We start from the raw sequence: 20,968 nt of genomic DNA on the forward strand, positions 1-20,968 counted from the left end.
CCAGCTGATTTCCGGCTTTGGCAGGCCGGATACACACGCATGAAAACGGGCCACGTCCCCGTGTGTCACTGTGCAGCTTGTGATTGGTTGGATGAAAATTGGCTTTTGGCCAATTGACGGTTTCTTTAGGCTGGAGATGTGCCACTGAGGCTCGGTAGAACTGCTCACTGTTTGAATTTGCCCTGAAATGAAGCAGGTTCAGGGGTCGTTCTTTACTTTGTGAAAATTCCATCCCACTGATTGCTTTGCATCAAACCAAAGAAATTAAAGTCTTTTTAAAAACAAACATTGACTCCAGATCAGAATCCAAATCAGGATAAAAACAAAAGAAGCTCTTTTAAACTGAACTCAATACAACCTCAGATTTATAACTTCTGACATTTTACACAGAAAACAATACAAAACCCAAAAAAAGTTTTGTCATAGTTATAAATCAAGCATTTGTAGCTTTCATCATTGTTTTGATGAAAACCTCACCGTCCAGTGTGAGAGTGGCAGAGCAGGACACTTTCCCGGCGTTGTTTGTGGCCACACAAGTGTATTCCCCCTCATCCTCTGGGTAAACTCTGGAGATTTCCAGCTGACAGCTGTCGTCGAACTGAGACATCCTGAAGAAGTCTGACTGCTTGATTTCCTTCTCCTTGTGGAACCAGCTGATCTTCACATCTAAATCAGGAAAGTTTGTTTAGCTACAAACTAAATATATAGTTTAGCAAGCTAAATATTTAGCTTGGAGCTAATATGCAAAATCACTTGCAGATAACCGAAAGCTAACTATCAAAGTAAACCTTGTGAACATTTAAAGAAACCCCGGGTGAGACTGATTGACTTCAGTTTTTGCTCATGTTACGTCTTCATCATTGTTTCTTTTCCACTCAACATGCAACTTTTCACCTTAAAACAGAATGAGATATTTTATGTTTTAAGTTGAAATATGACACTTCAACAAAAGATATTATGTCTTCCAAACAAAATACATTGGATTTAGCTAAATATTTAATTTGATAATTCTTAGAACGGAGCTAACTAAATATTTTGAACTGGAGCTAGATATTTAGCTTGCTTATTAAATATTTTGTCTGAAACTTAGATTTAATAAATTAATTAATAACATGGTTAATATATGACTTATGAAAAATAACCCCCCATTTTTTCTGTTATAGCAGTCTAATAACCCAAATTATTGATGTTAAATTTTGAAAGGACTTCTTACCGTCTCCACGGACTCTGCACTGGAAGTGAGCGGATTCTCCCTCTCTGGCTGAGGTGTTGGAGATGGGTGAGATGATGACTGGCGGAGTGATGGGGGCAGCAGAGTCTGGAGAGACCACTTCTGACACTACAGCACACAAACCTCCATGAGACTCCATTTGCCATGTCTCCATTCTGCTCTCCATTCTGCTCTTCAAGCAGGACATTCGGTCTTACCTTCCACATTGAGTGTGGCGGTGCTGGTGGCCGTGCCGTAGTCGTTCTTTGCCTCGCAGTTGTAGACGGCGGCGTCCTCGGGGAATACTTCGATCAGAAGCAGCGTGTGCTCATTGCCGTCGTGAAGGAACTTGCACTTGAAGCCCGGCGACAGAGCCTGGGAGTTTTTGTACCAGGAGACCTGCGGTGGAGGAACGCCGCTCACCTGAACGGAGAAGCGAGCCGGCTTTCCTGCCTCGACTGACTGGGGCTCCATGTGACGGAGGATCTGAGGAGGCTCTGGGACTGGAAAGTAAAATGTTAGATTAGGGTTACTATTGTTTAGGGTTTTTCATTACAGTTTTCTTTTATTTAGTTGTGATTCTCTGTTATAATTCAGTTAGTTTTGATTGGTTTTAAAGTGTGTTTGCTAGTTTTATTAGTTAGATATTTAGTTTTTATTAGTTTATGGTAGAAGTATTAGGTTTGTCATATTTTGGTTAACTTTTAGATGCAAAATGAACAAAAATGCAATACTGTATCACCCAACTGATGCTGAATGCGGAACAGAGGACATTTTCAAAAATATATTCAATTACTATTGAACAACCAACTGACCCTGACATTTTCTCACAACTTTCGCTGTCGCATTGTGCTGCAAGAAGGAGTGTGGAGCACTGCAATTTCCCACAGCTGAAGAAAACTGATTGTGTGGGGATAAAAAATCTATTTCGCATTGGTTCGAAAAACAAATAAATAGCACAAAAACGAAGAATATTATATCTATAAATTAAATATGTTTTGGTTAGTTTTATAATCATGCGATATAATTAGAGTTGGCTATAGTTTTTATGTTTTTTTTATTTCAGTTAACAAAAATGTTTTCTTCATTTCAATTTTTGTTATGTTGTTAGTTTTATTTAACTATAATATGTTCGGTTTAGACAACAAAGACAAATTTGGAGCAGATTTTGCAGGAACATCTTTCCATATATCCAAGATACATCTACCTCAGTGTTGAACCTTTTTCTTGACTTACTGTTAACCCTTAGGTGCATGGTGCTCCTGTTCTTTCCGGCGATGAAAGTATATTCTCCAGCATCACTTCTGTAGGTCTCAGAGATGGTGAGGCGGTGCAGCTTCCTAATGGCAACATAGCTGAACCTTTCCTCCACAGAGAACTGGATCTCCACACCGTTCCTGAGCCAACGTCCTTCAATGTCGTCCTCGTTCACCTCAAACTCGAAGGTTGCTCTGTGTTTCTCAAGAACCTGAAGGAGGCACAGAAAGGATTAGATTACTCCAGAAATATTGTTGTTTCTGGTCTAAAGCTATAAAGTTGTCTTACTGCAATGGTGGAGAAGTAAAAGTACAAATAAACAGACAAAAATCCACACTAGTAAAAGTATTACACTGATATTTTTACTTGGGTAAAAATATTCCCTGGATTGAAAGTAAAAGTACTTATTGAATGCATTCCCCATATTATCACTAAGTGTGCCTATTGTATGTTTATTCTATTTAATGTATGAACGTTGCTGTGCCATTTTAATGAACAGAGTTTATTAAAATGAGAATTTTTATTGTGTTTACTTTCAGCGGTAGTTGTGATTCTGTGCATCAGAATTTCAGGGATGACCTGTACTGCAGAGTTAAATGCTAAATAAGAGAGGAATGATTACACCTGTGAAAGTTTTTAATTAACACAAAGCAAAACCAATGTATTATTTTAAATGCAGTAAACACATTCAAGTCAAAGTTGTCTGCCTAAAAAAAAGGCATTAGACACCTAATAAAGGAATTGGCTCTGATCATTTCCACTGATATTTTAACTCTAGTTTGTCATCAACTCAGAAGTTAAAATATATTGTATACATATAATGTATATTTAACCTTGCAATAGTTGAATAATGAACAAAATTTTACAAAAACTTGTACTTGTCGTTAACTTGATTGAGTCATTGATTACTTTCAAACTAATAAACAAATAAAGCAAATGCAGTGTGATGTGAATGTAATGTATAAAACAACACATTACTGCAATGTAGAAGAATGGACAACATAGATACTTAATGTAAAATTAAGTAGAGGAAAAGTTGAAAGTACAAACCATGATTAAATCTACTTGAATACAGTAAAAAAGTATTCAAGTAGAAAAAAGTACTTGTACTTCACTACATCCTACCATGATTTCGCGCTCTGCAGGTTCAGCGATCCGGACGTCACGTCCCTCTACGATTAGTTGGGCCTTGGAGACGCTGGATCCAGCCACGACTGAATACTCTCCAGCATCTGACATACGAACCGTCTGGATCATCAGACGATGGACAAACTTCTCGGCTGTCACAACATACCTATGAACAAAGCAAGTAAATTGATTTCCAGCTAATTTTGTAACTTGGAACTCTTTTGTTTGAGATGAATTCAGAGGTTTCATCTAGGGCTGAACAATAAATCAATATCAATAGTCAATACGTCTTATAGAGCGTTCAATATATAGAATATTCACTGAACCACACAGAACCTAACTGACACTCTCTTTGATTACCTAGCAACAACCTGCTTAATAACTTGTTTTACAGCAGTTTAAGATTTTGTTACCATTCCTCACAACTTCTTAAAAAAAAAACAACAACAGTGTGGAGTGAAAACTGTGATAAAACAGAAAATGTCACAGTATTTCAGACATTTAAGACAAAAATAATCGATATCGGCTGATATGAAACAGTTAATGCGTTTTTCAGCTGTGTTGTCCAGCCTTAGCTTCATCATAGACAGACCTTTCCTCAGTTAAGTCCAACTCCTGGCCGTCCTTCATCCACATCACCTGGATGTTAGGCTCAGAAACTTCACACTCAAACATCGCCTTTTTCTTCTCGGTTATCTTTATGTCTTTAATCTTCTTGGTGAACTCAATCACACGAGCTGAGAATAAGAAATGCCGATTTGAGGAACATCCCAAACTGAGAAAAAAAACAGTCCAATGAATGCTTTGTTACCTTCAACAAAGAGGTTAGCGGCACTAGCAGCAGAGCCTGCTACAAACTGGTATTCTCCTCCGTCACCGAAGTGAACATTTCGGATAGTGAGTGAATGTGTGAACTGCCGGCTGCGGACTTGACATCTTTCTGATGATTTGACCTCTACACCATTCTTCAGCCATTTGTAGGTAATGCCCTCATAGTTTACAGTGACTTCAAAGGTAATCGTGTCTCTCTCCTGAGCGTTCAAGTCATTTAGCATGGAGGTGATCAGGACAGCTGGATGGATAAAAACATACATTTTAAGATTGTACCAAAATGTTGAGGTGAAAAAACTCTGGTTTCCACAAGTTTTTTTTTGTATTTTCTTCTTAATTATAATAGCAAAGATTATTATTATATGTTTTTATTTTTTTTAAACAAACATAACACAATATTTTAATAAAATAAGCAAAAGCAGTCAGATTTCTACACATCAGTGACGCATAAATCATTGCAGATTTAGAACAAAAGAGGGTTTTGCAGATTAAACAAAAACAGCAAACCATATCCTAAATTTTTCATATTTTTCAGGATTTTTTGTGTCTTTTTAGCAACAAGAATAGGAATTTGCTTACTCTTACTTCATTTTTCTAAGTTTATTAAATGGACATGCAAATGTTTGTGTTTTAAGAAAAGCCACTAGATGTTTTTGATCTCTATTACCAATAAATGAAATTAAAAGTAAAAATCAAGATGAATACTTTGTGTTGCCTTACTTGTGGCTAGACCTGTCACAACAAACATTCTCAAAGAGCAATGAACTTTAAATTCTAATGAGCATTTAAAACTGGTACTGGATGACATTTTAAAAGACGAAAATAAATAAACAAAACAATCATAAAGTCTCTGTAAACAAAGTTTTACTTTAAAAAGGGCTGGACAGAGATCAATGATAGAGGCACCAGACTTTAATCATCTAGTTTTTGGTATTAAGAGAAAGAGGAAAGAGAAAAAAAAATACATCATGCAAAGGAAATTATTGAGCTAATGCGATTAATTGATTTATTGCTTATTGCAATAGGTCTAGGAGTGACTAAATCATGCTTTGTGGTCTTACGATTGACGGTAAGCGTCGCTGACACTCTGTCGTTCCCACAGATGAAGGTGTACTCCGCAGAGTCTTCCCTGCTGGTGTTCATGATCTTCAGTTGGTGAAGTTTCCCCTGAACCACGATCCTGAACTTCTCACTCATCTCAATCTCCACGCCGTCTTTGAGCCAGGTGGACGGCACATTGAAGTGAGAAACTTCGCACTCAAACGTGGCCACCTGGGTCTCAGGGACCTCCACACTCTCCATTGGTTTGGTGACACACAGAGCTGCAGGCGAGAAATTGTAACACAATGAAAAAAAGAGTCAAATCATTTAACATTAACAGCTTTTCTGAGAGTTTTAGCTCTCAGAGAAGCTGTTTATTCCGGTAGCTCTGTTTCTTTGTAGGCATCAACAAGAAAAAACTGTTAATGAAAGAATACTTCTCTGGCCATTTGGAAAAGTACTCTTTTCTAATGTCCCACTTAGTTGCGGGGTACCACAAGGCTCCTCCTTTGGTCCTATTCTCTTCTTGTTAAACATGCTCCATTTCTGGTGCATTTTAAAACACAAAGTACTACTTTTCACCATTTTCTGATCTGCTCATTCCAACAAACAGCAACATGTTTATGTTAAAGTCTTGTAAGTCATCTTAGAGTTGTGCAATCACAGAGACTAATAAAATATATTAAGAGTTGTATGAACCCATTAAGTTGAGGTCACAGATATATATGGAAACACTAAATTTTCACACTGCTCGTAAAACTGAAATAAGATTAGATTTGTTTATGACATGACTTTGTGACAGTAACACAAACCTACATCACATCTATATGTACTGTAATTGGTCAATCGTGACTTGTCACTTTGACATCTACTGGTTGTTCAAAACCCAGCGGCCCGCCTTCTGAGGGTGGGGAAAAAGTAGTGTGATTGTACCACACCTCTGCTGGCTTTTTTTTAAACAAAGTTCAGCAGTCTATTTTAAGTGTAACTTTTATTTCTCGGGTCTTAGAGGGTTGTTATCACTTTACTTGTGTGAAATTTCACACCTTCACGCTTCAGCCAGAGCACCAAGGTTCACAGGTCAACTGGGCTTCTAGATATTTTTGGACCCAGGCTCAAAAACAGATGTGGCAAAACCATTTTAGGTGTAGTTTAGAATTAGCATGCCTTTTGATCTCAATCGTTTTGTGATGTTTAATGTAACGATAACAATTATTTTTTATTGTTTTCAATAGCTGAGGTGATTGCTGAGTTTCTAATTATTGACAGTTTTAGTCAGCCGAGACAATTGGTGGAGTTTTAAAAACACTTTAACTCAGATTGAGTTTAATATTCCTTAAATACACACTTGCTAACAAAAAAACAGTTAGGCAACCAGAGGGAATGGTGTGATTTGGATGTAAAATGATTCACATGCAGACCAATGTGAATGCTTCAATGATCAAGAATCTTAAATGTGGCATTTTGAGTTTTATCAAGCAGCTACCAAAGCATGCGTCAATCAGTCAAAGCAGTGAGTGAAAGTCAGCTGACACAAAGGATGCCTTGTAGATATTTAAGACAGCATTACCAGTGGCCCAATGTTGGAGCCAATGAGTAGATGAGGGTACCCACACATGTTGTAAAGCTTTGGAAAGACCGCACCAAGAGGGAATCCTTGATTTGTCCACCAATTACTACAGAACCCAAAGACAACTACACCAAACTCAGGCACTGAACTCTCTACAAACACCAGAAGTGGTTTCAAAGACAGATGTCAGCCAAAATACCCATTTTCCATCCCATATGTAGCTGACATTAACACCAACGCAGACAGGACTGTGTTTGGAGTGGTGCCATAACTGGGAGGTATGGTATCGTAATCTCAGTTCTGCATCACCAAGGATGATCATTGTGTGGTGGCAGCAAGGGTGGAGGACCAATCCTGCCAATGAGATGCACTAGCGGTACTCCAGGCATCATGGTGTTATGGTGTGTAGAGCCACAGGAATCCGGCTTCAGGCCAAGTCAAGTGGTAATTGGAAGGACTTGAGGGACATCCTGTATTTGAAAGGCCGTCTTGAAGAGGAGACAAATGTTTCTGAAAATGTTCTGCCTCGAAACATTGTCTAGAAACAGACAATTTCATTTGCACCACTCCATCTGGGGGCGTAACTTTTTTTTTGCACGAGTGTATTTAATTTTTTAAATCATTTAATAATAATAAAAAAAATTAATGATGTAATGCTTAAGTTGTTTTTTTACGAAACACAAACAAAAACAGACGTAATTTTAAAGGAGAAAAGAAAAAAAACTTGTAGAGTAAATGTAGTTTATATCACTTTCTTTATTGAAAGTTTTTCCTTCTTAATAATTCATGACAGGGTGTTCAGTGTTGCGTACCCTCTACAGTAAGCATGGCGCTGCAGTGCAGGTGTCCGATCACGGCCGTGTACTCTCCTGCGTTGCTGCTGTCGACGTTCTGCAGGATCAGTTTGTGAGCTTTCCTCTCCGACAGAATCTTGCATTTCTCGCTTGCCTTCAGCTCGACGCCTTTGAACATCCACCTGACGGGGACATTGTCATGCGACAGGCTCAACTCAAAGGAGGCGGTGCCGTCCAACAAGGATTTCACGTCTTTAATCTTCTTGACAATCTTGATTGCTGCAAAGATCAATGACAGAAACAGTCATTAAGCAGAAAAAGAAACTTGTTAGATTGGTGCTGTGTGTAGTAGGGATGCAAACAATTAATCAACGGATGATTAATTCTCGATTAATGGTTTATTAGATTAAAATTTATTCCAACTGATTAACTAATAACGTCCAATTAGACCTTATTTTAGTGTTGCACATCCGAGTTGATATAGAAATAAAGATGGCAAGGTCACACCTATGACAAAGTATTGGGTAATTTAAAAAATTTAATCATGAAAATAAACTCAGTATTCTGAGATTAACATCGTAAGAGAATAAAGTCCAAATAATACAAGACATTGACGTATCATGAGAATAAATTCACAATATTACATTTTTATCGTATTACAACTTTAATACTGTGACTTTAATCTTGTAATACTGCAACTTTACTTTCAAAATATTACGACTTCATACCAGAAATATAACTTTATATAACGACTTTAATATTCAAGCCATTTTTGAATATTTCAAAAATGGCTTGAAATATTCTGACTTTATTTGTGTATTATGACTTTGTCTTTTATTTATTTTGAATTTATTCTCTTACAACATTATTCTCATAATATTATTATTATTATTAGTTTTCATTGTATGGTCTCAATACGCTGCTACACATACCAGATTGAAAAAGAGAAATGGTCCAAACAAAGTTCATTATGAGATGCAAAATGAACTTTACATTTCAAAACAGAACCAAGGAAACACTTGACAAGCTCGTAAGTTTCATCTTTCATTTTTCCATAGGGTAACTTAACAGATTCCTGTTTTGTTATATTTTAGAAATATGTTTAACAATTTTAAAATGGCTGCACAACAATTTTCTATTTATTCAGTCTGTATTTAATATAATTGAGAAAATAATAAAATTAAATTGTGCTTTTTTTTTTAACTCAGCATACAAAGAATTTTGCACTTTATGTTATGAAAGAAAGGTCAGCCATTTTCATATAAGAGAACACTATGGCTTTTAAGAAAATATCCACTTACCAATTAATCATTAGTCGATCAATAAAATATATCAACCTTAGATTAACCCATTAATCGCTAATTTGCATCCCTCGTGTGTAGTGATATGTAATGCTGATACTTACTCTCTACATTGAGCCTGGCAGTGGCGGATAGTTTCCCCAGCTTGAAGGAATAAATCGTCTCGTCTTGTGTGTTGCAGTCCTTCACCTTCAGAGTCTGGATTGTCCCTTCTGAGATAATCTCGAACTTGTCGCTGTTCTGCAGTTCGACTCCGTTCCTGATCCACTGGGCTCCTTTCACGTCCGGGTGGGTGAGTTCCAGTGAGAACATAGCCTCCTGGGTCTCTGTTACTGTCTGGTTTCTCAAAGTCTTCTTGATCTTCACAGCTGCAGATAAAAACAAAGAGCACAGCACCATATTTAATCATTACGCACCCTTTACTGTTGGATTAGTTGGTTTCTGAATCATTTAGAAAACTGGTATTCACCTTCCACCTTGAGGTTTGCGCTGGTTTTGGAGTTGGCCACCTGGTAGGTGTACTCTCCGACATCCTGTGGCCTGGTGATGACGATGACGAGACGTCTGACAGACCCGTTCACCTCGCTCACAACGTTCTCGTTGAAGTTGACGAGCTGACCGTCCTTGAGCCACTTGCCTTCAGCTTCAGCGTTGGCAACTTCACACTCGAACTCAGAGGTCTGAGACTCGGCCACCGTCACATCCTGCAGAGGCCGTGTGATGGCGCCACCTGGTGGTTGAATAAGTGAACATTTGTGAATGTGGAGCATAACCTCAATTTCAACATCTGTAAAGAGTTTTAGTCTTTGTGTTCAGTTACAGTGGAAAGCAGATATTTACATTTAGGGTGGGCGATATGTACGGAACAGGATTAGAGCCACTAAAAAGGAAAAAAACATCTGACTTTTTTTTCATAATTCTGACTTCGGATATCAGAAAATTAAAGTCAGAATACTTTTTTTTCAGTGGCCCTAATCTTTTTCTGTATGACACAACTTGACTAAACTTGTCCAGTTTTAAGTCAACAAAAATTACCAAAATGATTTTGATTGTTCAATGTCAGAACAAAGATGTTGATGATGCCATGGTTTTGTGGGCTTTTGAAAGATGTCAAACAAGTGCAATGTTCATCTACTCAAACTATTAATTACGACATCATGGTAATGTTCAGTGAACTTGTCAGGGAGGAAACTGATTTGCTATGAAATGTATGAAATATAAATTTCACACCAAAAGCAAAACATTTTGAAGATGCTGGTCGATGTTAAAAATGAAACAAAAGCTGAAAAAAGGCACTAGCTGAAAGGTCACTCAGAGAGGAAGAAGCCATTATTCAGAATGGAACATAAAAAGCTGGAAAGACATTAATTTTTGAATACATCTTCTATGATTTAAATAAACTAACAAGTGTTTGATCATGGTGTTACATTTGGTGGAAAAAGGGGAAAGTATGCAAGTCTTAATCTATCCTAACTTTAGCATGGGGGTGGCAATATCTTGCAGTGGCGGTGTTCTGCTATGGGAGGGACTGGTGCACTCCATCAAATAGATTGCGGCATGATAAAAGAGCATCATGTGGAAATATTGAAGCAACATCTAAGAACATCAGGCTGGTTAAAGCTGAGGTGCAAATTGAACCAAACATACAGTTGAATTAACTACAAAGTGGCTAAAAAACAACAAAGTCAATTACTGTAAAATGGCCATGGTGTAAGTACCAAGCAAAACTTGTGCCAGTGCTAATTAACATGTAAACAAGCCCACAAACCTGACTCAGTTATACCAGTTCAAGTAGAAAAATTGGCTGATATTCCAACAAAATATGGTAAGAATGTTGCGAACCAAATAGGTTTGACCCAAAGTTAAAAAGACAATTTTATCAAATAATAGAGAATTGAAGGGAATTCTTTAGCTTGTAGAGGTGGTTTTGGAGTCTTAGCTGACCTAAATAAGGAAAGGGTAAGTCAGAGATTTATACACAGTGGACGTAAATATCTGGTTCCAGCTGCAAATAAGTTACGTTCTTTAATTTAGCCCTTTAGTATCTGAGTTTTGACCTACCAGAGACAGTGAGCTGAGCGCTGGATGTCTTCTCTCCAGCGTGGAACATGTACTGGCCCTCTTCATCTTTCATGGTGTCTAACACAGTCAGAGAGTGAGCCGTTCCCTTGGACTCCAACTTGTATTTGGGTCCAGCCTTGAGCTGCTGGTTCCTGAAGGTCCAGAGAGGGTCGATTCCAGGATGTGAAACCTCAACATTGAAGGTGACGTTCTGGGACTCTGAGCACACTTTGTCCTCCATGTGCTTCACAATATGGACCTCTGTGAGAACAACACTGGTAAGACATGGGACTGGAACCTGAAAACATGAATGATGAGAAAATCTAATCCCGCTCACGTTCAACAGTCAGGTTGCAGCTGGTTTCGACCTTGCCGACCACCAGTTTGTAACGTCCTTCGTCTGAAGCAAAGGTCCTGGTAAAGGCAAGTCGCTGTTTGGTGCCCTTTGCCACAGCCTGGACTCGGTCACCTGGGATCAGCAGCTTGTCGTTGTGGTACCATTTGATAGAGCTGATATCCTGAGCTGAGATCTTAGACTCAAGGACTGCCTTTGTGCCTTCAGTGGACGACACGTCCTTCAGTGGCACCACAATGTCGATAGCTTTAAAGATAGAAGAACAGTTTAAAGTAAGAATTAACGAGACCAAGGTGAAGTGGTACTAAGGATGCAAGTTATCGATTAATGAGTTAATCTAAAGTTGACTGTACTTATCAATTGACCAATGATTAATTGATAAGCTTGTATTTTCCAGCATGCTGCAATTTTTCTGCATTATCACATCATCCTTGCCTTCATAGCACATCAGTAACTTTTGAAGTTAATTTTTCTCCACCATGCAGTACGGCTAAATAAGTCCTAATAAGGACTTAAGGAGCTTGTTGAGTAATATTTCAAAATAGAACCACATAGAAGGCCTTTTCCAGCCGAAACCAAAATGGAGCCAATCTGTTTCTCTTCAATGTTTTGATATGGCACCGCCATCTTCTATCAACTGGCTCCTCTTACGGATGGCCAGTGACGCCCTCTGCTGGATGGCAGCCAAACAACACCTAAAGAAGCTTTAGGCAGAATTATTAGTTGATCAATTGGAACTAATTTAAATCTAATGAACCATTAATCGACAATTAATTGTTTGCATCCCTAGGTGATATGTTTATTTTGATATGGAAACACTTACTTTGCACATTGAGTTTGCCTGAGGTGGAGATTTCATGAGTTGGAACCACAAATGAGTAGGATGCAGCGTCTTCTCTGCTAACGTTCTCCACTAGCAGTTTGTGAACCTGTTTGTCGATGACGATGTGGATGCGGTCTGAGGCAGAGACTGCCTGGCCATTTTTCAGCCAGGTACCTTCAACGTTCTCCTGGGAGAACTTGACTTCCAGCTGAGCAATGTCACCCTCACAGATAGTAAGGTCAGTCAGCGGCTGCATTAGAGTCACGGGTCGCACTGGACAGGAACAAAACGCACATATATTCAGTAATAACTAGTCAAGTCAAATTACGTTTGTACTGCATATTTCAGCAACAAAGCAGTTAAAAGTGTTTTAGATCATAACACGATCATACAGTCACCAACTATGAAACGAGAAATAAAAATTATGTTATTATTGGAAAAAATGTCAGTTAATATTAATCAAAGGTGTAAACAGTGTTTTGGAGCTTTCTGGATGTTTTCTAAAACGACTAATCAAATATTCTACATATTTTAAGCTAGCAGAGGAACTTTGTGGCAACACAAATATCTAAAAAAAGCTTACATTTCATTTTCAGTGAGGCGCTGGTCCTCAGATCTCCACAAACAAAGGTGTACTTCCCCTGGTCGTCCTTCCTGACGTCCTTGACAGCCAGGGTGTGCCGTCCTCGGCGGGAAGCTATGACATATTTACTGCTGGGAGAGAGCTCTTTCTCGCCAAAGAACCATTTTCCCTCAGCATCTTCGCGAGAAACCTCAACCTCAAACTCCCCAGCATAGCTCTCTGGTACTTCAATGTTTTCCAAATGTTTGTTGAGCTCCAGGGCGGCACCTGAGGTACACAGGAACGTCAAGAACCTTGACCTACTTTCCACACAAACAAGACTATATAAAAAAGGAATTCAGAGTACAAACCTTCGACATGGAGCCTTGCATTTGTCCTGATATTCTCGTCATCTATTACCATACATGAGTATTCTGCATCATCACTCATTTCAATTATCAGCACAGACAGGAAGTGGACCTTTCTGTCAGAGTGCATCCTGTATTTGTCTCCTGAGAAAATCTCAACATTATTCTTCAGCCATTTGACCTTGACGAATGGTTCGTTGGTTTCACATTCAAAGGTCACCATGGTGTCCTTCTCATTTGCACTGGCATCAGCAAGGTTTTGGATAAAACTAATGGCTGCCTTGGCTGTATGAGAAATACAAAATTAGACTTTGACATCAGGAGGTAAATACGAAAGATAATTAGGGCCACTAAAAAAAGAATTCAGACTTTTGATCTCAGAAGATTAGTCAGAATTCTGACCAAAAAATAAAGAATTCTTATACTAAAGTCAGAATTCTGGGACAAAAGGTCAGTATTCTGAGATTCAAGTAAAATGTTTCACACACAAACAAAGAATTCTGACTCAGAAGATTAGTCAGACTTCTGACAAAAAAATAAAGACTTCTGAGATTAAAGTCAGATTTCAGAGAAAAAAAGTCATAATTGTTATTTTTCAGTGGCACTAATCCTCTTCCATAGGTAAAGTACAAGGAAATTACAGATGAGATTTTGTTTTTGACTTTACCTTGTACAAGAAGGAAGGCATGGCTTGACGACTCTCCAGCAACATTGATGGCCTTAACCATAATGCTAGCAGAATCCTCCACTGTGACATCTCTAATCACCAGTTCACACACATGATCCTCAGGCCAGTACCAGTAGATACGGTCAGATTTTTCCAGAAGAATGCCATTCTTGAACCACTGGCACTCAGGTTCTGGTCTACCGACAACTCTGACTCTGAAACGAACCTCGTCCTTTGGAGAAACAGTCTTGCTTCCAATCCGTTCGAGGATATGTGGGGCTTCCATGCTGGGTGACAGCTGGATCCTCTCCGGTTTGATTGTGGGGATGGTGATTTTGCCTTGCTCTTCCATCTTCCTCCTTTCAGCTTCTTCCATTTCCTTCATGTGATGAAGTAGCTCGTCTTTAGTCTTTTTTAGTAAATCTTCATAGGAGTCATCCCTCTTGCGAGATTTGAATTCTACTGCAGAGATAGATTCATAGAAGCCCTCCTCTGTTCTGCGCTTGAACTTGCTCTTTAGCTCCTCAGACTCCTCAGAGGTTTTCTCATGAACGATTCTCTGCGCCTTACGCAACTTAACTACTTCCCTGTCCTGTGGGACCTCACCAGGTCTGTCCACCTTGACAATGTCAAATCCGATTTTGCCAGATTCATGTGGGACCTCTGCAGCTTTGGGCTCTGGAGCACGACGCAGCACTGCTCTAAAGTCCTCTCTCTGTTGGATCTCCAGCTTCACGGTGTGTTCAGTTGTGCCTAAAGGATTGTCTGCAACCACTCTGACTTCACCGGAGTCGTACGACTTGACGTCAACAATCTCCAGGTAGTAAATACCATCGTAACGAAGTCTGTATCTCTTGCTTTTGCGAATGAGTTGTCCGTTGAGGTACCAATTAACCTTTGGAGCAGGGTAGCCGGTCACTCTGCAGCGGAACCGAGCGATGTCTCCTTCCAGCACTCTGGCTGGCTCTGGAAGCAGGACAATTTCAGGTTTTGTCTTTTCGGATTCATCATCAAGGCTGACTCCTGCAGGTCCTCCCTCATGGGCAATGCGCTCAATCTCATCCATTCGATATGCTCCCTTCCTGCCTTCAGGAAGCTGAGATTCCTCTACAAGGCCTTTCTCATCCTTGACGATCAGGGTAGCCGAGGTCTGGTCGACTCCAAACTTGTTGGTTGCTCTGCAGGTGATCACTCCACTGTCTCTTGCATAAGCAACCTCATAGTCCAGGCTGCAGTAGCCAAACTCATTGACCATACGCAGCCTGTTGGCAGCAGCCAGAGGCTTGCCATCATGAAGCCAATCCACCACCATGGTGGGGTCTCCAATTGGAGTCAGCCTGCACTCAAAGTGGGCTGGACCAAAACGTTTCATCCTGATGGAGGTGAGCTTCTTCTTAAACGCTGGTTTCTGCTGCTTCTCCTTGTCATAAAGGTCGCCTTCCTCCCACTGCTCTTGGCCATAACGCATGTGGAGTGGCTCCAGTTCTGGAGCGGCAATCTCTTTAGCTTTGTAGGTTCCTCTGGGAATAATGAGCTTCCTCTCAGCTTGCGGGGCAGAGTGATCTACCTCCACATTGACTCTGCAGCGGGTGGTGTCTCTGCCAGCCTTGTTGATAGCTGTGGCAGTATACCATGCACTGTCTGAGCCAGCAGATGAAGGAATCTGGAATTTGGCCTCTCCTTTGGTTCCTTCAATCCTGGAAAAAGCAAGGAACCAAGTGAATCAAAGTACAAATGAATTGCTTTACAGAGACAGAAAACAAACCAGAAGAAATACCTGATGTGTGGGTGCTTTGATGGAGTAATAATGTCGCTGTTTTTCAGCCAAACGATATCTGGCAGGGGGTTTCCAATGGCTTTGACAGCCAGTTCCACCAATGTGCCCTGCTTCACTGTGATGTTCTTCAGTTTTTCAATAAATTGAGGTCTGGATACGCTTTCTCTGGCTGCGGATCCCATAACAAGGCGGAAGTTAATAATGAGACACTTTTAAAGTTTCTGTTGATGTAGCACTCTGTAATCCAAGTTTTACCTTCAACAGAGAGATTAACGGCAACAGATGTTCGTCCAGCTCGGTTCTGAGCGACAACGGTCCATTCTCCAGAGTCTTTTGGCACAGCTGGGACAATAATCAGGGACTGAGTGCCATCCTCCTTAATCACTATCTTGTGTGTGAAGTCGTTGACAATTTGTTGTCCTGAAAAGGAGGATAAGACTGGATTTTTAAAGGCTGAAGAACCAAAGAAAGTTATTGAAAATATTTAACACTGCTTCTCTTACCATTGTGGAACCAGTAGGTTTCAGGCATTGGTCTGCCTACAACCTTTAAGTCAAATCTGGCAGTTTGTCCCTCTGCGCATTTGATAGAGGAAGGCTTCATGACAAACACGGGTTTGTAAAGTCTTTCCAGATGAATTTCATCAGTCTCTTCAAGGCGGCGAGCTGGGGAACGTCCAGGTGAACGGCTGGATGAACGGCCAGGAGAACGACTCAGAGAGCGAGGAGATGTGGATCTAAAAGGGGGAAGCAGTGTGTCACCACTTAGCAGGCGAGAGACTTCAGATGCAGCATTCAGAGCAGCAGAGATATTACTTTTTCAGTTTTTGGTGTTTCTTTGCAGCCTCTGACGAGGCAAAAATTCCAACCTGGTTTGTACGTCAGTGCATTTTGTCAATTCATCTCCATTTTCATAATTTCTCAGCATTAATATTTGTTCAGTACTGACCTAATCCTCTGCATTGATGGCTGTGGTGTGTAACTGGGAGGAGTTACACCTCCAGAAGGCTCCACGTAGAGCTTCCCTGAGCTGACGGCATTTCCCTTCATGTTGGAGGCGAAGGCAGTGTACACTCCTTCATCCTCTGGTTGAACCACGGACAGACGGAGGCTGGCTCGTCCATCCTGAAGGACCTCCATCTGGTACCGGCCACCAGGCCTGATGCGCTGGCCGTCTTTGTACCAAACAATCTGCAGGAGGTTTTATGAATCACTGTAAGTGATGTGTCAAACTCAAGGCCAGTCATAGCTGTTTATGTGGCCCTCTAGACTTCAGACAGCTACCTAAAAAACCTTCAAAATAACAATTGTGTTCTCATATATTATTTTATTAATATGTTCAAAGCAGTTATATCTGTATACTGCCAAATTACATCTATAAGTCTCTCAAGTATTTTGCGATTCTGGAATAATGGAGTAAATAATTGTGAATTTATTGCAATTTTTTTGCAAAAATTGTCAAAAACATTGTGTTTAAGTGACTAACTCCCACATGGATAGGGCAGTATTTTTACTTCTACTACATTGCTGCCTTTATCTTACTTGGTATCAAGTTAGTCCATGATTGATGTGACGAGTAACAACAAGTCACAATTACCATGATGCTTAAGTGGAAATATTGCAAAAATATTGCAAAATTAGAACAAAATTGTTAATTTCCTTTTTTTTTTTAATCTCGAAAACAATCATGAAATCCTGGAGGGACTGATAAAAGTGAAAAGAGGTTCAATATTATTTAAATTTAAGAAGAACTCAACAAATGCAGAGACTAATATGTCTTAATATATTAACAGTTCACTAATGAATTAATACATATATGATATATGGGTTTCCAGCAGATTATTAAAAGTTATAACACAAAACTCTGACAAACAGTATCTCATGCTTCACAGATATGTTCAGATTTGATTGGATTAATTTCCATATTGAGTTTGAATATGACGGTAAATATCTTTTTCTGCACCTTAGGCAGCGGTGTGCCAGACATCCTGCAGTGGAAAGTGACGCCCATTCCTTCCATGATCCGGTAGTTTTTCACTGGCGTCTCAAAGGCCGGCTGCAGGGCCTCTTCTTCTGCGACAGTCACCATCAGCTCTCCGTCCTCGGTCACCAACTCTCTGTAGGTGATCTGCAAGATACGGATCTCAATCTCCTGGATGATCCTCTCCTCAAAGGCCGAAATCATGAACTCCTGAAAGAAAAAGAGCGGAACATTAAACCTGAGGTTTAATGTTGAGGTTTGGAGTACTTGCTGAAAGAACAAGTACTTCAAGAACTGTACAAAAAACATAACTACTGCAAAGTCTGATCTGCAGAAGAAGATTACCGTTTCTGAGATGAAGCTCATGGGGGTCGTCACCCTCCTTTGTTCAAACTCATACTGAGCTACGACCGGCTGGGGTTCCTGGACCACGGTCGTTGTCACTTCGGTTTTATATGTCACATCTTGTTGCTTCATGTAGGCTTCATATTGTTCTGCAAGCAGAAAGAATGTAAGAGCCTGAACTGCAAAAACACAAAATTTTACCAAACATTTCTGTCTGGTTTCCTCTGAAAATATTTAGATTGAAATAAAACAAAAGTAAATCAAATAACTTTTCAGCAGGATTTAGGAGCTTGTTTTAAATCAATCATTTTTTTAATGAATTCAGAAATTAATAGATTATTTCAGATATAACATGGAAAACATTTATTTATATAAGAGAAATAATCTGCCATTGGAACTACTTTTTCAACTGTAATAAGACATTTGCAAAAAGAAAGTAGTCCAAAAAACGTAATAATGGCATTGTGCAGTGTGGTCCAACACAGAAATAAAGGCAAAAAAACAGAAAATGTGAATACCTTCATCCAGCAGGATGGCAGTGGCTGACGCTTCTCCGAGAGGATTCTTAGCAAAGACGGAGTACTCTCCTGCGTCATCAGCGAAGGTCATTGAAATCTCCAGTCGGCATTCTCCGGTCTCCTTTTTGTAGGCAACTTTATATCTGAAAGAAAGAATAAAGTTTGTTATCTTCTCTGATCCAAAGGGGTTGAGGATAGGAGCGGGTAATGTGGAATTACAATTTTATTGTGATATGTTGTGGTGCTATTGTAATAATGATAAAAATTATGATAAACTATATATTACTTTTGTATACTATGATTGATTTTGTATACTTAAGAGTTTGTGAGTGCATTAGCACCACAAACACAAATTCTGCTCTTGAAAAAAATATTCACATTTGAAATAGGCTTCTTCAGGACATCAGTAACTTAAAAGGGAAAACATTATGCTATATTCACATTTTGCACTTTTTTGTACTTCTATTGGGTCTCTACTGCTTCTAAAAACAGTCCTGGCAATAAAAAAACAAAACAAACATCCAGTAAGTTTTTGGCAATAAGTTAATGTTTCTTGGTGTGTGCAAATGAGCCGTTTAAAAAAAAGTCTCATTGTATTGTCACAAATCAGCTGGCACTGCCCCTCAGCTAACAACCCCAGCGAAGCTGACTCCATTACCTAGCAAATTCGTCACCTAGCAAGGCAAGCTGAGTTCCAGCACATTTGGTGCGCAGCTTGTTCCAATTTTTAACAGTATTGTAAGAAATTTTTATAACAAATAATAAGCGTTATAATAAATGACCATCCCTAGTTGAGGGTTATTACAGAAAATCATATTTAGACTAATGTAAGCTCTGTGCATGGAGGACCGTGGGTTGTACCTGTATCCAGTGGTGAGTGGAACGCCACTCTTCTTCCAAATGATGTGAGGTCTTGGGTTTCCTGCAATTTGACACTCAAATACAACACTTCCTCCCTCCACCAGCTTCTGGGGAGTGGGTTTCTTAATAAAGAAGGGGGCAGCAGTTTCTCCGGTGCTGATCTCTGCCTGCTCCCTCATCTCGACAGCAACACTGCAGAGAAGCAACATCTGGATTTAGATTCAGATCAGAAACTGCAGCATAATAGGGTTGGATGTTTAAAACTCACGTTTTGGCTTCTGTGAGCCCAGTTTTTGTGACAGTCACCATCTCCTCTCTGCTCTCTATTTCCTCTGAAACTGCAACATAATCAGAGAACACCAGATTTGGTGGGTTTTTTGTACAGTTTATTCTCATTTTCTCTATGGCGTATTACAAAGTCATGAACTGAGTTTGCTTTGTAGACAGCCAGTTGTCTATTTCACAGCTTTAACATATTTTACTCCAAATCTGACCCTTTTTTGTTATTCGTTTGCATATTTTTGTCAGTAATCAGCCTGTAGAAATTACAATTTAAGAGAAAATTTTTGATGAAGCAAAGTCTCTTATTGACAAAGGCACAAATAAATTAAAATATAATTTGAATCTAATATGTCTCAATATTATGCAAAGGTCATAGACAAACCCCAAAGACTTTTAAAAGGGCTGAACAACAATTCAATAACTATATATATATCTCAATATACATGTGATCAACATCAATAGATAATATTGATGGAATATTTGATAATTTTGCTAAACTCTCTTCCAGAACTGCACAGCATTCTGGGGGACGACGGCAAAAAGACTTTACCCACTAAAACTTTCATGGCTAAGCTAAGTGATCTTTTCGAGTGTCCATCTGTTACCTTTTACGAGCAGGTAGCAGGAGGTGCTGATGGTTCCGGCCTCATTAGTGGCGGTGCAAGTGAAGCGACCGCTGTCTTCGGCAAATGCCTCGCGGATCATCATTCGGGCGATGCCATTCTCATAGCTGATCTGAAAGTCAATTGAACTCTCGATTTTGTAGTCCTCTCTGAACCACATGATGATGGGGGCGGGCTGACCGCTGATCTGACACTCCAGGGTCACCGACTCGCCCTCTGTCACTGTCAGGTTCTTCAGGCCCTGAAACAAACCAGAGAATTGGTCAAGAAACCTGAACAAAAGATTCAGTTCTTACTTAATTTCATGAAGCTGAGGAAAGATTTTTTTTGGTCCTAATCAATTATTTTCAAGGCTTTCTGAAGATCTTTCAAGATTTATAGAATTAAACCAGGTGAAGTCAAAACTGTCACTAGAGAAGTTTTGAGTAGAACATATTTACAGTTAGGTTTTTTTGTACAGTTTTTGCTTAATTGCTGCCTTAATTGTGTTGTTCTTTAAGCATCTGGTCTTTTTGAGGCTTTTTACTCCAGTTAATAATTTATCGGTTGCTAAATTAGATGAGAATTTTTTCAATAATTGCTTTATCACAATGAATCATGATTAATCATTTTAG

At 39.4% G+C, this 20,968-nt stretch overlaps 1 protein-coding gene across 6 annotated transcripts in view; it reads right to left on the reverse strand.

The window, feature by feature from the left end:
• ttn.2 (titin, tandem duplicate 2) overlaps positions 1-20,968 on the reverse strand; it is a 202,484-nt gene that overhangs the window by 168,882 nt on the left and 12,634 nt on the right. For all 6 annotated transcript variants that reach the window (XM_055052995.1, XM_055052994.1, XM_055052996.1 and 3 more), the window contains exons 10-36: positions 20,337-20,595; positions 19,718-19,787; positions 19,450-19,641; positions 18,589-18,731; positions 18,071-18,219; positions 17,708-17,935; positions 16,694-16,935; positions 16,249-16,481; positions 16,001-16,165; positions 15,746-15,914; positions 13,969-15,665; positions 13,305-13,586; positions 12,955-13,221; positions 12,372-12,644; positions 11,531-11,794; positions 11,194-11,454; positions 9,602-9,862; positions 9,237-9,500; positions 7,850-8,110; positions 5,488-5,748; positions 4,407-4,667; positions 4,188-4,332; positions 3,593-3,761; positions 2,447-2,678; positions 1,429-1,713; positions 1,214-1,339; positions 478-666 (exon numbers count right to left, since the gene is read on the reverse strand). In XM_055052995.1, coding sequence (XP_054908970.1) covers positions 478-666; positions 1,214-1,339; positions 1,429-1,713; positions 2,447-2,678; positions 3,593-3,761; positions 4,188-4,332; positions 4,407-4,667; positions 5,488-5,748; positions 7,850-8,110; positions 9,237-9,500; positions 9,602-9,862; positions 11,194-11,454; positions 11,531-11,794; positions 12,372-12,644; positions 12,955-13,221; positions 13,305-13,586; positions 13,969-15,665; positions 15,746-15,914; positions 16,001-16,165; positions 16,249-16,481; positions 16,694-16,935; positions 17,708-17,935; positions 18,071-18,219; positions 18,589-18,731; positions 19,450-19,641; positions 19,718-19,787; positions 20,337-20,595 — 7,348 coding nt within the window. The remainder of the gene's footprint in view (positions 1-477; positions 667-1,213; positions 1,340-1,428; positions 1,714-2,446; positions 2,679-3,592; positions 3,762-4,187; positions 4,333-4,406; positions 4,668-5,487; positions 5,749-7,849; positions 8,111-9,236; positions 9,501-9,601; positions 9,863-11,193; positions 11,455-11,530; positions 11,795-12,371; positions 12,645-12,954; positions 13,222-13,304; positions 13,587-13,968; positions 15,666-15,745; positions 15,915-16,000; positions 16,166-16,248; positions 16,482-16,693; positions 16,936-17,707; positions 17,936-18,070; positions 18,220-18,588; positions 18,732-19,449; positions 19,642-19,717; positions 19,788-20,336; positions 20,596-20,968) is intronic.

The sequence above is a fragment of the Poeciliopsis prolifica genome, unplaced genomic scaffold (assembly GCF_027474105.1).
Source record: "Poeciliopsis prolifica strain line A6 unplaced genomic scaffold, Auburn_PproV2 SCAFFOLD036, whole genome shotgun sequence".
NCBI lineage: Eukaryota > Metazoa > Chordata > Actinopteri > Cyprinodontiformes > Poeciliidae > Poeciliopsis > Poeciliopsis prolifica.